General features: G+C 45.4%; 1 protein-coding gene across 1 annotated transcript; it reads right to left on the bottom strand.

Annotated features, from left to right (window-relative positions):
* Positions 1–264: 264 nt before the first annotated feature.
* On the bottom strand, positions 265–13,370 carry LOC142913406 (heterogeneous nuclear ribonucleoprotein L-like; the record flags this gene model as incomplete). Its single annotated transcript, XM_076060947.1, has 14 exons — positions 265–1,010; positions 1,467–1,562; positions 2,413–2,470; positions 3,082–3,283; positions 3,962–4,083; positions 4,439–4,695; positions 5,183–5,269; positions 5,662–5,859; positions 6,114–6,301; positions 8,522–8,586; positions 10,004–10,100; positions 10,230–10,315; positions 10,710–10,947; positions 13,180–13,370. Coding segments are annotated over 14 exons (1,941 nt in total), but the record flags the coding sequence as incomplete, so codon positions are not given.
* Between the last annotated feature and the right edge of the window lie 1,438 nt (positions 13,371–14,808).

Below are 14,808 nucleotides of genomic sequence, written 5' to 3'. Positions count from 1 at the left end.
CACCCACACAGTCACTCATTCATGCAGTCACTCACCTAGCCACCCACACAGTCACTCATTCACTCAGTCACTCACCTAGCCACCCACACACTCAGTCACTCATTCACTCCGTCACTCACCTAGCCACCCACCCACACACTCAGTCACTCACCTAGCCACCCACACACTCAGTCACTCATTCACTCAGTCACTCACCTACCCTATGCCCAACTTCCTTCATGTCTCCAAGCTCATGTTCAATCGATTCCAGTTCGATGTCAAACATGCATCTCTCCATGCTTTTATTTTCAAACACTGTTCTATTTTCTCTTGGGGTTTATATTTGCAAGCGTATTAACCTGCTAAATACACGCACTGTACAGAATGCCAACCCATGTTTTTCAATGGGATTGTCAATGAGTCGGGGTATATTTTTACCAGCCCCCCCCCAAAATGGTCTCTTTGGCATTTATTTCAGAGCTCTCCGTTATGAAATTAAATGGGCAATATTAGTGCCATGGGCTACAGCAAGAAAGGAGCATCACTCGTGGTGGGAGCAAAAACTTTGGCTATGAGCAAGTTGAGAACCCCCCCAAATTGTAAATTAATTGGAGCCGCTAAAGTTACGGCACCCGAGGACTGCCAAGTGAAATCTGGTTTGGGGCTCATGGACAAAATGGCAATGCACACGGCAGACAAACTCGGCAGGTTAAGGAGACTAACCATAATTATTTTAATTTCAACATTCTTCATTTCCACTGCAACCTTTAAAATCTTTCGGTGCAGTCAATATAGAAATCTAAATTAATCCTCCAAAAAATGACAACTAAAATGTAAACGCGTCAAATTGCACTTTCGACCTATACCCACGGTTAACTTTCAACAAGAGTGATGGGACATTCACAAATAATACACAAAGTGACAATGATGTTGACACCGACGTTCAATACGGCATGAAACATGTTGAGTTGTCTTCTATGAAGGCTGGGCAGTGGAGAAGCACAGTTTGAGGGTGTAGAAGTATGGAACATCTGAGAAAATAAAAACAGGGGAGCCACATGACGTCTTCACTGGAGCACACAAAAACTTAAAACAATGAAGCGATTCTTAGGAGGGTCTTTGTCGATGTCGACAAACTCGTTCAGGGAGCTAAGATAACGTTGAGTTGTGATAAGTGAAAGTGCTTGGCTATGTCAACTTTCAATTCCATTCTGTATATGCAAACAACAACGAAATCCAAATCGCCCATAAATAACAACCTGTTAATATATAATACAACAATCTACAACTGCTTTCACTTCCTGCAATTTCACCCAAGGCTGCTAGGCAGCCAGTGTACACAGATGGTGCTATGGTAATAACAAGCACCCCCCCCCAAATCTGAACATTAGGTGCTCAACAGAGCGTGCGACCAAAGATTTGCCGATAATGCAGCACCGCTTCAATGTCATCGCACCAACACAAATGGCCAACACCCCACAACTTACTTGCGTTCTTCAGGGGGTGATGGTTAATGCACGCCAGAGCCTCCATGGCATCGTTCTTGGTTTCCCACTCCGTCAGGCCGGACACGCTCCTATCGGCTGGACACGTGGACGGACCGTTGCTCATGGAGTCATTTGGGTTGTGTAAAACGCAACACCCTTCACCATTTTGATTTAAAGCTTTCGTGACTGCAGGGATTCATATTCTTGGTTCTTTCGGTAAAGTCACCACCACGTAGAAGGGAAACAATAAAATAATAAAAATATAAAACAATAAAATTCTCACGACGTTTCGACTGCAACACAAGCAATCATCATCAGGTGTGAAAACCACAGCAAGAAAATTTGAAAAAAGTGGCGGTTATTTTTAACGTTAGCACCACGGAGAGTGATTTGGCAGTTGTTCAGATGGACGAGTCCATCTATGTTCTGAAAAGAGGAGGGGGGAGACGAAAATAATGGATGCGGTCTGAAAGCCACCGTAAGCGTGAACAATCAATTAAGACCCGAAATGGTTTATCAAATCCTTCCAATGATTGCTAAGCCAGAATCCATCTTCTCGGTTGAAATTGTCTGTGTTTGTATATATTTATTATTTTGTTGTTTCCCTTCTACGTGACTTTACCTAAAGAACCAAGAATATGAAACCCTTTGCCGTGTTTAAAGGGTGGTGTCAGTCGTCGGTGAATTTCTGCAGCAGGAAGGCTTCAGTCCGAAGCCTTGGCTACGCTAACACGCTTCAGTCAGCTTGGGCGCGAGTGAATAGCAAGGATTGCTCTCGGGAGAGAATTTCTCACAGGGTTTCTTGAGCATGGCCTCATAGCACACGTTGCAGATCATCTGGTGTCGTGCTGTAAATCAAGCGACGATTGCATGGAGAATACAGTACACGATTTATTCTGTGCCATGACACGTAAGATAAATAATAAACATACTTTGCGGGACTTACTTTTTCCAGAAAACACTTTGAAAGAGCGGGGCTTCGCAATCGACATTTCGTCGCACAGCTGCGGGGACAGAACGGGCGGCGTTCACGTTATAGTTGGTAACAGTTAACGTGCACCGGTAAAGCATTCGGGAGATGTCATTTTAATTGCAGGCACAAATCCCGTTGTCCATTTTTAAATTTACATTCGCCAGCTTTGGAGCAGTCTTTTAAAGTGCTCAGATTATTGTGAACACCAAGCATAGACTCAGGGGGAATGCAACCATTTGCAGAAACAATGTCCAAAGACTGAAATGTAAACCTTTCGAATACGAATGAATATGAATCGTAATGTATTAAACAGGACAAATTAACGCGAGGTGTTGTCTAGTCTGTAACAAAAAAGTCCCTTTGGAACATCGACTGCATTATTTATACATCTTATGTTTTAACCGCTGAAAGGAAACTACATTACACCGTTTTACATTTGTCCCGTCACAGGAAACGTGTCATGGGCCACCACAAACTCCACAACATCAATAGGCTCATCTTAAAAACCCACGATTGTTTCACGTGCAAACTTTGGACTTGAATATTTATAAAAGCTTCACCTGGGAAAACTTTTAAAGAAACCGAACGCGCTCCCCTTCTGCGCTGCTGGCAGCAGGCTGAAGGGGCGGCGGGGGCACGGACCTGCGCGAACATCTCGGCCGTGATGTCCGTGGGCGCGTTGAAGAAGTGCAGCACCGCGGTGGGATGCTGGTTGCGGTTCTTCGCCGCCTTCTCGCTGTCGGCGTAGCGGTGGTTGTGAGAACCTGCGTAGTCCCTGTAGCTGTCGGTGCCGTCCGGCAGCTCGAACGCCTGGCCCGGCACAATCGACCGCTGCCTCGACACGCTGCCGAGACGAGGGCGGAAGGGAGGGAATAGCGCGAAGAAACTGTTTTTAGTTTTTATTTTATCACGTTCCAAATTTCACGTGCTCTTTGGTTCGATTCGGTAAAGTCACGTGGGTAAAAAATAAAATAACAAAAAATCACGACGTTTCGGCCACAACACAAGTGGCCTTCATCAGGTGAAGGGACCGGACTGTCCAGAGGACAGCGTTGGAGTGAAGACAGCAAGCCCAGGTCGCGTCCTTTAAGCTTGTTGTCGCGGCATCTTTTGAGGAAGGTCAGCGTCTCGATGAGCTTTGACTTCTTGTCCCGTTGTCTGTTGAAAGCTCTAACAGATAGGTGAAAGCCCTCCCCGTAGAGCTTCAAATCTAGAATCCAAATTTCACGTTCGCTATTTCAATAAAGGCCCTCCCCGTAAAGCTTCAAATCTAGAATCCAAATTTCATGTTCGCCACTTCAATAAAGGCTCTGGAAAGCAAGTCACCGGGGTCCTCGTGAGCTGTGACGAGTGTTTCGTTCACGGTATTCATCAGCTCTCTTTTTCACCGTCCTAAAATTTAGTCACTTGCACTAAATATTTACTAAAGTTGTCTTCTCTAAATGGAAAGCAGTATCCAATTACATTAACAGGATATGACGAGTTACATTTACCAATTTAACACGGGAACAAAAAGGCTCACCAGAGGTTGATTTTATTTCCAAAGATCTGAGACATATTGAGGTGAAAAACCGCCCTGTGCACGGCGTACTGATCTCCCATCTCGACCATGGCGGCTCCCGGCTTGCTCTTCAGGAACTTAACCTACAAAAATAACAACCCGTAAGATGGTTCAGCATCGCGCAATCTTGCACGAAAATATCTACAAGTTTCGTTGTAACGCATTGTTGAAATGTGAAGTGTTGGCCGAGGGGCCATTAGAAAACATGCACAAAGAACACTTCGCATTGGGTACATTTTTGTAAAGAAAATTACCAAATGTGTATGTTGTCAATCGGTGAACAAATTTGGTCGTGTGAATCTCCCACTTTATATAACACGATCAGCGCACGACGTGCACCACACGCGTGCGTACGCATTGCACCGCGGTTGAACCTTTGGAAGAAAAAAAACGGGGACTCATTTCAAAGCAGGTGCGCGCAACACCCAGCGAAGGCACCTTCTCCACGTCGCCGAAGAGGCAGAGGATGTTAAACACGCGGTCGCAGTTGAAGCGTTCGGCGTCCAAGTCGTACACAATGAGGACATTGTTGTCGGCCTGCTGGTTCATCATGGCCTGCACGTGCTGGCCCTGGGTACCACCCTGGGGCCCAACCTGGTTGCCCATGCCTACTCCCATGCCCATTCCTCCCCCACCGCCCATGCCGTCGCCGCCAGATCCGTAGTCGACGCCCGGTGGTGGTGGCTGCTGGTGGCCTGTGACGCAAACACACAAGAGGGGGAAACGCATCGTGAACTAGCTGAAACTCTCTAAACTTCTCTGAAAAACAGATTTATGACAACCATCATCTTACACACGTGTGCCCTTTCCTATAAGGTCAGGTAACCCAGGAATCACCACTCTACTCCTTGGAGACACTGGAAAACATTGGTCCAGAAGACTCAGTTGCCTAGGGAATAGACTAAACTAGTTTTTATTTTAGGTTGAGGGCCACCAAGCTAGAGCTCTTATTCAGCATAGCTTGTTTTAAATACCCAATACATCTGATAGCTATTGGAAATATCGTCTCTTAAAACACAAAGCAACTCATACGTTGCAATTGTTAATCGCAAAAAAAGGTTTTTAGGATGCACCTTAACACTAATTCCAAATAAGAAATGTTCTCAACAGGCAGCAGGTTCTTTCAATCTGACAGCAAGCTGAAGGAAACCGAAATTATAGCATTCGCAACAAGGGGATTACCTCCACAGTCGCCACCACCGCAAGCGTGTGCTTTGGGATGGTCGCCAAGGAGAGACGTTTGCTTCGCTGGCATCATTGCATTGTCCTCTGAAAACAACAAAAAAACGATCACCAAATTCACCCATGGGAAACATAAGCGCTCATTGCTGCACAAAATAAGGACAATCCAAAAAATGCATTCTGCACCCAGAACATTCACATGACCAACACATTAAGAAATTCCGGGCACACTCCACACGGGGGCGCGCTGCGTCTGTCGATAAAAACAATTGGCGGTATTTTTTAAAATGCAGATTTCACACGGCGCAACATAAATAACGAGCACCATACAAAATACAGCGCGTAAAGAAACGCTCATCGCAAGAAGAAGAAAAAACAAAATTTATTGGAGGTGTACAGATGCACGCGACAAATTGTTCCGAGGTGCGGCGTCAGCGAGTGTCCGTGGTTGCCGCCTGCGATGCCCGCTCATTTCTTACCCAGTCTACGCTTCGACGGGAACACAAAGTTGCCCAGAGTCGGGCGGCGGCTGACGACCCATCGCGAGGAGGATGCAACAGAAAGGCCGGCGCCTTCTTTCCTGCGCCAACAGCAGTCACGCTTGGCACAAATGCACCCCCCCGCGTTGTCCGTGCCACCGCACCTCTCGCTCTCCGGCGACCCTTTTTGGTTTGGGGCTTAAAATTGGGACGCTTGAAGTGGGCGACGGGGCCTTACGAACCTTTAAAATGAAAAAGATCGCCGCTTATAAACCGATGCGAAATGCGTTGTGTCTGGCATCTGCAATGTCAAAATCCTCGTTTGCAAACAAAACTTTAGCAAGGCAGTCTAAACGTACGAGCGTCGAGGTAAATTCTCACCAACGGAGCGATTTTAAGCCCCAAACGCATCGGCACGCGTTCCGTTCGGCTTATTTTCAAGTCCCGTTCACGGTGAATGCGGGCTTTCGTCGCTCCCGGCTTCTTCGCGGCGGTGCCGGTGCTTTGCCGGTCTGTCAGCGCCGTGTCCCCCGGTGCCTGCGGCTGGACGCGGGTTATCCGATGGCCTCTGCCAAGCGGCACGTGGCGGTTGCGGTGCAGCGGACGCGGCGTGCTGCGCCGAGTGTTCCGTGACGTGGCGCTGCAGGCGTGGGGGGGCGCGGGTCGGCCGTGCGTGTCACAGCGGCGGCGGCGTGTTGGTTGCTTGGTCCCCGGTGCCTCCCAAGTGCCGACGAGGATGTCGCCAATGTCGCCGTTCGTGTCGTCGCCGTTCACGTCGGTGGCTGTTGGCTGCCGGGCGCTTGATTGCTCGTGTGTTGCTTGCAAATTGCCTCCGTGTGCTTCTGTGTGCGGCAATGCTCGCAGATGCTCCTTGTAGCGTTGATGTTTGGAGTGAGGAAAATACTCTTCGAAGCGTTTACGGAAATTTGGCAATAAAATCAAACCGCACCGTGTCCCTGAAGCTCCCTTGATAAAGTGGCGAGACTTACCTCTTCGGAAACTAATATCTGTGCGTACGCACAATGTACTCGGGACAAAGATACCATTTTCCTGTTCAGGCTCAATCGTACCAAATTAAAAGGGTTACTTTATAATAAGTGATATTTTCAATCGTAAATATCGGCTTTTCTGACATCCTCTAAGCTTCTCCGCTTAGTATCCAGACACCACATAATGCAGTCAAGGTTTCTCAACCCTACAAAATATAAAAACGCAACGTGCAATGTCCACCTCAAATATGCCAGTGAAAGTTGGCACCTACTTCTGATCCAACAGACACACACCCTGGTAAGTCTAAATATAAAAGTAAAACCTTGGATTGCGAGTAACTTGGTCTGCAAGTGTTTTGCAAGACGAGCTAAAATTGTAAATAAATATTAACTTGATAAACGAGCGAGGTCTTGCAATACGAGCAGTGTACGTGTAGACACACTTTGTACTGCCGTGAGTCACGTGATCACACAACTGATAGACGAGTGCTTTGATGTACGAGCGCTTTGGATTACAAACACGTTCCCGGAACGAATCATGCTCGCAATGCAAGGTTTTACACTGTAGTGTAAAAATGCCCAGCCTTGATACACCCCGAACAACCGAGTACCCGCCTATGGGCCACATGCACTTGACGTTGGGAAAATCTTCAAAGCTGATCAAAATCTAAAACGCCACCAACTTAATGGCAATGTCTATCGCATGTCCAGTACCAGGGCAACAGCTTTAATGGTAACAAAAAAATTCATCCAATGGATTATTGAACACTCCAGCAGCCACATGCCTCCTTGTGAATCCTGTTCTTCACAACATTCACTTATACTGCCACATTGTTGTGAAGGGTAAACTGGAAAAACAAAGTACACGGGCAGGAGTTTAAAACCAATCTGCCCAGAGTAAACTACGCAAGCTTAGCATGGGCTAAAAAAACACAAAGATTATTTAGTTATATGTTGCGCTAGCTGTTACTATCCGGCTTCGCCCGGGACTTGGATCCACCACGCCCGGCCGCCTTTGTCTCCCCAGTGGCGATGTTCACACACCACAGCAGTTACTCGTTTGAGGCTGAGTCGACCTAGGGGAGGCCCAGGACCGGTTAAAATAATCGTCACCGGTGGTGGCGGTGAGCGGGAATCGAACTTGGGTCGCCGGGTTCGTAGCGCAGCGTAGCGCTAACCGCTACACTACGGGTCACGCGACAGATTTGACGTCACAGCTCACTTGCCGTGCAAAAAATAAATGCATTATCGAGCTCCCCCCCCCCCCCCCAAAAAACAAAAGTGTATTTGTGTAATGTTTGCACGGTGTACAGTCTGGAAAGTACCCACATGGCAAATTTCCAGTTTGTTGCATGTCGGGAAGTACGCTAAACATTTTGAACAGACACACATATTCACAACTTTGCCTTTTATATATATGGAGAAGATAGGTATAAACGAAAATAACCTTGACCAGCTCTACACAATTGCAGTGATTGTATGATTGATACAAAAGAGGGGAATGGCGTTTCAAATAACTTCCTGTGACAACGACCAAGTTCTGTAGATTGTAAACAGTACACCAATGTGCTTCAAGACAACCAAGTGTCTGCAGGTGTGACATTTTTCTGCAACCAAAATCTCAAGTGCAGAAGCTGCATTATCCTCTTGAGAACGCTCCAAACTTCCCCTTCTACTTGGCCAGGGATCTTCAAGTATAACACGGCAAAGCCGGCGGCGTACAGAAATAGTCAATGCTTGTTTCATCACGCCGTGCACACCCCCCACCCCTTGCGTTAAAAACGTCACCCCCCCCCACACACCGAGGGCTCACCACCACCAGCTGTTGAGAGAGCGCGGCTCTGATATGCTCAATATTGATCTTACCTTGCTTGAGGCCAGGGTTGGTGAAGTCCCAGGTCTCAGAGTCATTTTTAAACACATCCAGACGCGTCGCCTGTAAAGAGGACACAGCAGGGAGAAAAGATACACATTATTCGTGGCCAGCATATAGGGCATAGATGCTCGGAAAAAAATTATATAACTTTAGAACCTTCTTTGGTTCTTTCGGTAAAGTCACCACGTAGAATGAGAATAAAATAAAACAATAAAATTCTCACGACGTTTCGGCCACAACACAAGTGGCCTTCTTCAGGTGAAAGGAACAGACCTGTCGTCCCAACCTTGTGTTGTGGCCGAAACGTCGTGAGAATTTTATTGTTTTATTTTATTCTCATTCTACGTGGTGACTTTACCTGAAAGAACCAAAGAAGATTAATCCTTGCAGTCACGAAAGCTTTAAATCGAAACTTTAGAACCATTTAAAATTTACAAGCATAATTATTAAGCGGTCATTACCCCCGAGACAATTACGGCATGCAACTTGCGGTGAAGTCGAGGTACTTAACGCAACCCTTAACCTCCTGGGAGATGAATGAATAAGAGCTGCCACACGTAGGAAGTCAACGGGAAGCTAAACTTTTGCGCCGTACGTAGTAAAAGCGTGCTTATCGGAGTTGTGGGAAAACAGTGGCCTTCTGCCACCGGTTTTTTGTTTAAGATCAAGTGTTGATTATCCCTCTTCGTTAGAACAAGCTCCCTTCGTGTTTGCAGATAAAATCGCTATCCCTCGGTGACCTATTTAAATTCCAAACTTGTTTAATCGCACATAAGTTTGGCATGCTCTGCCTAACTCGGTATTATTTATTCGCGGTGTTCCTCGTGTACTGTAAAGCGTTAGCCTTGATCGTATACCTCAAAAATGTTGAAGTGCCATAACCCCGTTATGAAAATGATGCATTCGTTATTACTGTTCTGTAATTTTATTTCCTGCTAACAATGTAACATCTCCCCTCAGGTACTCTGCAGGTCTCGCAAAGCAGCCTATGGCTGAATGTTAATCACCCGTCACCAAATAAAATTGAATTAAAAACCAACTCTACCCTTCCCACTGGATGCGAATTTTCCACTAACTGGCTCAGGGCACTGGCTCAGATGAGAACCACCCTCACGGTAATATCAATTAGGAAAAGTTTGACTTTAGACAACGGCAAGGATGACCGTCATGCACAATGGGTTGTTGTAGGTTGTGGGGCTGTGTGGTGGGCAGCTGTAAAACCCATTGGGTGCATTGTATTTCTATGCTGCCACAAAATATGCTACACTCCTTTACCCCGCACACAAGTCAAATAACCCCACAACAGGCGTCGAGTGCGGAAGCCCTCATCTGGTAATGAATTGCCGTGTGTATTCAGCATTATTTGCTCACCAAAGTGGTCAATTCAGAATATTAAATTAATCTTTGGTCTGCGGGTGAAAAAACCCAGGTTGTGGTGCACACACTTGTGAATGTACAAAGTATCGGTTGTACTTGCCCTCGCATAGTCCACTATAAGAGTACAGCAGCCCGAATAGATGTCTGCTCCATTCAGAGATGAGTTCGCTCTCTCGGCGCTCTCAACCGAAACAAACGGCCAAAAATTAAGGAAAACACGACCATTTCATTTTAAAAACAATACATTTAGCATTTCCAAAATAACACGTAAAATTACGTGAATGGCGGACATGTCGTTACGGTTATGCATCTCGTTGAAAGGATATTCCACAAAGGCCTGCAGGCCATTCTTCCTGAAGATCACAATGCGTTGCAGAGGCCCAAATGGTTTGCAAATGTTGTAAAGCACATCCTGCAGGACCACATGGAGCACACAAACGCAGCGAGGTGATTTTGCACGCATTACCAAGTAAATTTGAAAAGCTTTTTTTCCAGTGAATTTTTAAGATCGAGCCATACAGGACATCAACGCTTTCCAAAATCAACATTAGGTCTATATATTTTTTTTTTATTCAATGCCATTGGTAGACTTCAAAGCACAAACAAAAAACCCGACTTCAATTGCCTCAAATGAACCAAAGGATCGATGTAATTTCCTTAGCAAAGCCATTCACTGTAATCCAAAACGGACATAATTTCACTCGTAAAAATGAAACACGCGTGTGTGTGCGTGCGTGTGCGCATGGCACACCCGACAAATTATTCACGCGTGAATGTCCAGCTGCTGTGAGCGTAACAATGCCCACCGTGGTGATGGGGTAGATGGGGTTGAGGATGGTGAAGAGCAGGACGTGGTTGCTTTTGCCGTTATCCCCCGGGACGCCAGGGCGCCAAAGCTTCTGGCTGGTAGAGAAGTTAATATAGGCCGGCTGCCCGCACACGTAGACGGAGCCCGTGGACGAGTAGTCGACGCAGCTGCGGGAGCTCTCCGAGTCTTCAAACTCCACCAGCGCCTGCCGCGTCTTGGGCATCATCACCACGTAGCTGCACGGAGGGAGCGATTCAAACGAGTGCCGTTATTCAAAGATGTGGCCGACTTTAAAACGCGTGCCTGTTGTTGATGTTAAACACGAGGTTGGTCTGCTCCAAGTCACCTCATTTGATCTCAAGAAATGTTTCAATGCATGCAACGGAGTGGAGACTGGTTGGATGCAGGTTAGATGCCACGCCCCATTTCAGTTTGGCAGTGTAGTGCGTTGGAATTGAATGTACTGTAACAATATAATTAGATTTAGAATACATCTTGAGGGTAATGTAGTCTTCTTCTGTCGATGTATCACCTGATAAAGGAAGCTTCTTCAAACGTACATAAACAAGGTATGTGTGCACCATTTCAATACAAGATATTAATTTTTTACACGGTTACTAATCACATTTGAACGTGTGCCGCTTTTGTCAGACGGCACAACAAAAGCAGCAGCGGCACTTTAATTCGGAGGGAATTCGTGACTTGGGAAAATTGAAAAACAAACGGTTTTTTGTTTCGATTTAAAGCTTTCGTGACTGCAAGGATTAATCTTCTTTGGTTCTTTCGGTAAAGTCACCAACACGTAGAAAATAAAATAATACAATAAAATAACACAATTCTCACGACGTTTCGGCCACAACACAAGTGGCCTTCATCAGGTGAAGGGACGAGACTGTCCCATTTCAGTTTGGCAGTCTCGTCCCTTCACCTGATGAAGGCCGCTTGTGTTGTAGCCCGAAACGTCGTGAGAATTTTATCGTGTTATTTTAAGTTTTATTAATTTATTATTTTATTCTCATTCTACGCGGTGGTGACTTTACCGAAAGAACCCCAAAGAAGATGAAGCAGTTTTTGGTTGGTCACTTCAGGCTGTAAAGGCCCCGAGTAAGCCACGCACGGCGTCGCCGATCACGCCGTGACGTGGGCAACGCCGCGCCCTCTCGTCCACCGCCACACGCGGCCACGGCTTTTTATTTACGGAAGTGGTTCTTGAGCTTTAACCTGCAGCCTTGCCACCCCCCCTTTGGTTCTCAATATTTTTTTTAAAACGTACAATGTTTATTAATTTAGAGGTTTGATGGAACAAAGTAGCGGTGCTTACGTGCCCGTGCTCAATGTGTTTCGATGATTTACCTTGTTAAAAATAATCTGGCACGTCTTGCACCCCCAGAAAGGGCATCTCCCACCCCGTGCTTAAGAACCATCGAGTATTTTCGTGTTATGCAATTTCTTGAGTTGTCGAAGCGAAAATCGGTAATATTCGAATTTCCAAGGTCTACGTTCACTCCACGTCCGCAAACACCACCACCACAACAATAATAACAATAACAACAATAATAACAACAATAATAACAACAATAATAACACCAATAATAATAACAACTATAATAACAATAATCTTTGTTTTTTTCGGTAAAGTCATGTATAAATAAGAATTAATAAAATAACATAATAGCGTACGACGTTTCGGTTGCAACACAAGCAGCCATCATCAGGTACAGAAGAGCTAAATTTACGAGAGAGGGGAGACACATAACCTCAGATGTATATACAGACACCCAAGTAGGGGGGAACTAACACCGACACAATAGGGGACACAGAGAGAGAAGCATACCAAACAGACAAGAGTTTAGCAGAATTTGGAAACCAAATAAAGCAACACAGACGGTCGGTCAAAACACAATTAACGCAAAGCCTGGTTGATTACGTTATTTCAAAGATTGCTAAATTGCAAGTTAAGTATGAAATTTAAGATACAGACGGCACACACACACATAGACATTCAAGTAGAGCGGACCAGCACAGGTACAAGCACACAGTGAAGTCGCCTTAAATAGGCAGAGAAGGCAAGGCTGAGAGACAATGGGATATATTAGCATGAGAAGGCAAGGCTGAGAGACAATGGGACATTTTAGCATGAGGTATGCATAGAGCAAAGTGGAGCACGGCAGCAAACATTCGGAAGCACCAAGACCGACACACAGGCAGAGACAGCACAGATAAACAAATCCAAGCACAGACACAAAGGCAGATACACAAGCAGAGACAACACACAGACAACACAAGACAACACAAAGACAGACACAAAGATACAGACCTTATACCTCCCCGTAGAGGCGGTTTAAACTTGGTTCAAAGCTTTCTTGACTGCAGGAATTAATCTTTGGTGTTTTCGGTAAACAACAATAATAACAATAATAATACAGCTTCCTTCCCCATGCGGGCAACGGTCACCACCGACTGGTCACCTGACTAGGCCAAAGTGCCGCACGGCCTCCACGAGGTCCGACTCGAGGGCTGTGTCCAAGAGTCCCCGCACGTGAACCACAGCCGACGGTGGGGGCTTGTGTGGGTCCTCAAACGTGTCCTGTGCACGTCGGCAAGGAAGCAAACTCAACACGACTATTGTGCAAAGCTGTTGTTTCCTCCTATACCGAGAAGACAGTTTTCAGTTTCATTTATTTGGTATAGCCCTGTGAGCCATTCGGCTCTTGAATCGGGTGCAACCGCAACAAACAAAAACATGAACAAGAAAAACATCTTACAGTGATTATTTGACTGTGCAAACAGAAAATCCAGGAAAAAACAGCAAAATAATCCTTGAAATAGCACCGTACACCAACGCTGTGTGCAAAAATCCCAGTGGGATGCAAGTCAAACAACAACAACAACCACAAGACAACTTAGATTAAGGCCATCAGTCTAACTCCGTACTACAACAAAACAAACATGGCCAAACCATAAAACTATTTCAAAATCACCAAAATAAAGCCACGGCTAACATCGCCGGCAAGTGATATCGGAGCAGATGCAGACACTGGCATTAAAGGGGTTTTTAAATCTGCATCCGTTTGGCAAAAAATGGCCATAGCTCAGTGCCATCATTTCAGTAATCGCTAAGAACGTTCGCGAGTTTAACTTTAAATCTAAACGGCCCTCGAGTTACAAACTCTGGAACTCGCATCCCCCACCGCCAGGCGCGCTTTTGTAGCGCTGTAAAGTTTTATTATTCCGCAAAGTTTTTAATCACATTGGGGAGGGTCGAAGAGCTACCCCACGACGCCATCGCGTGGGACATTTAACATATCGGTATTTTAACTTAATTAGTATTTTAAATTTTGATTTAAAGCTTTCGTGACTGCAGGGATTAATATTCTTGGTTCTTCCGGTAAAGTCACCACGTAGAAGGGAAACAATAAAATAATAAAAATATAAAACAATACAATTCTCACGACGTTTTGACTGCAACACAAGAAGCAATCATCGTCAGATGTGAAAACCACAGCAAGAAAATTTGAATAAAAGTGGCGTTTTTTTAACGTCAGCGCCACGGAGAGCGATTTGAGAGTTTGTTCAGATGGACGAGTCCATCTATGTTCTGAAAAGAGGAGGGGGGAGACGAAAATAATGGATGCGGTCTGAAAGCCACCGTAGGCGTGAACAATTAAGACCCGAAATGGTTTATCAAATCCTTCCAATGATTGCTAAGCAAGAATCCATCTTCTCGGTTGAAATTGTCTCTGTGCTTGTATACTGACGCTCACCATCTCTCCTGGTAGGCAATGTTTTTATTCGTGGTCCGCCAGGAAGTGTCTAACTGTGTCGTTGGCCTGACTGGATGTGCTTCACGTAATGTTGTTTCAGGTTTGTTGAATTCTCGTCTCTCATCTTTTGCTGTATTTACCTCCGTGATTTGTTCTTGACACCTGATGAAGATCACTTGCGTTGTGATCGAAACGTCGTGATTGTTTTTTGTTTTAATATAATTTTATTGTATTTCTACATACGTGACTTTACCGAAAAAAAACAATGAGTAATGTTTTTATTGTTTCATATTTTTATTATTTTAGTTCAGTGCAAAGAGAATACACACCCTT

This window comes from Petromyzon marinus, unplaced genomic scaffold (assembly GCF_048934315.1).
Source record: "Petromyzon marinus isolate PM22_M1 ecotype Great Lakes invasive population unplaced genomic scaffold, UKy_Petmar_22M1.pri1.0 PM_G_Scaffold_25, whole genome shotgun sequence".
Classification (NCBI taxonomy): domain Eukaryota; kingdom Metazoa; phylum Chordata; class Hyperoartia; order Petromyzontiformes; family Petromyzontidae; genus Petromyzon; species Petromyzon marinus.
Note: the sequence above shows the minus strand (reverse complement) of the source record. Positions and strands in the feature narration are given on the sequence as shown.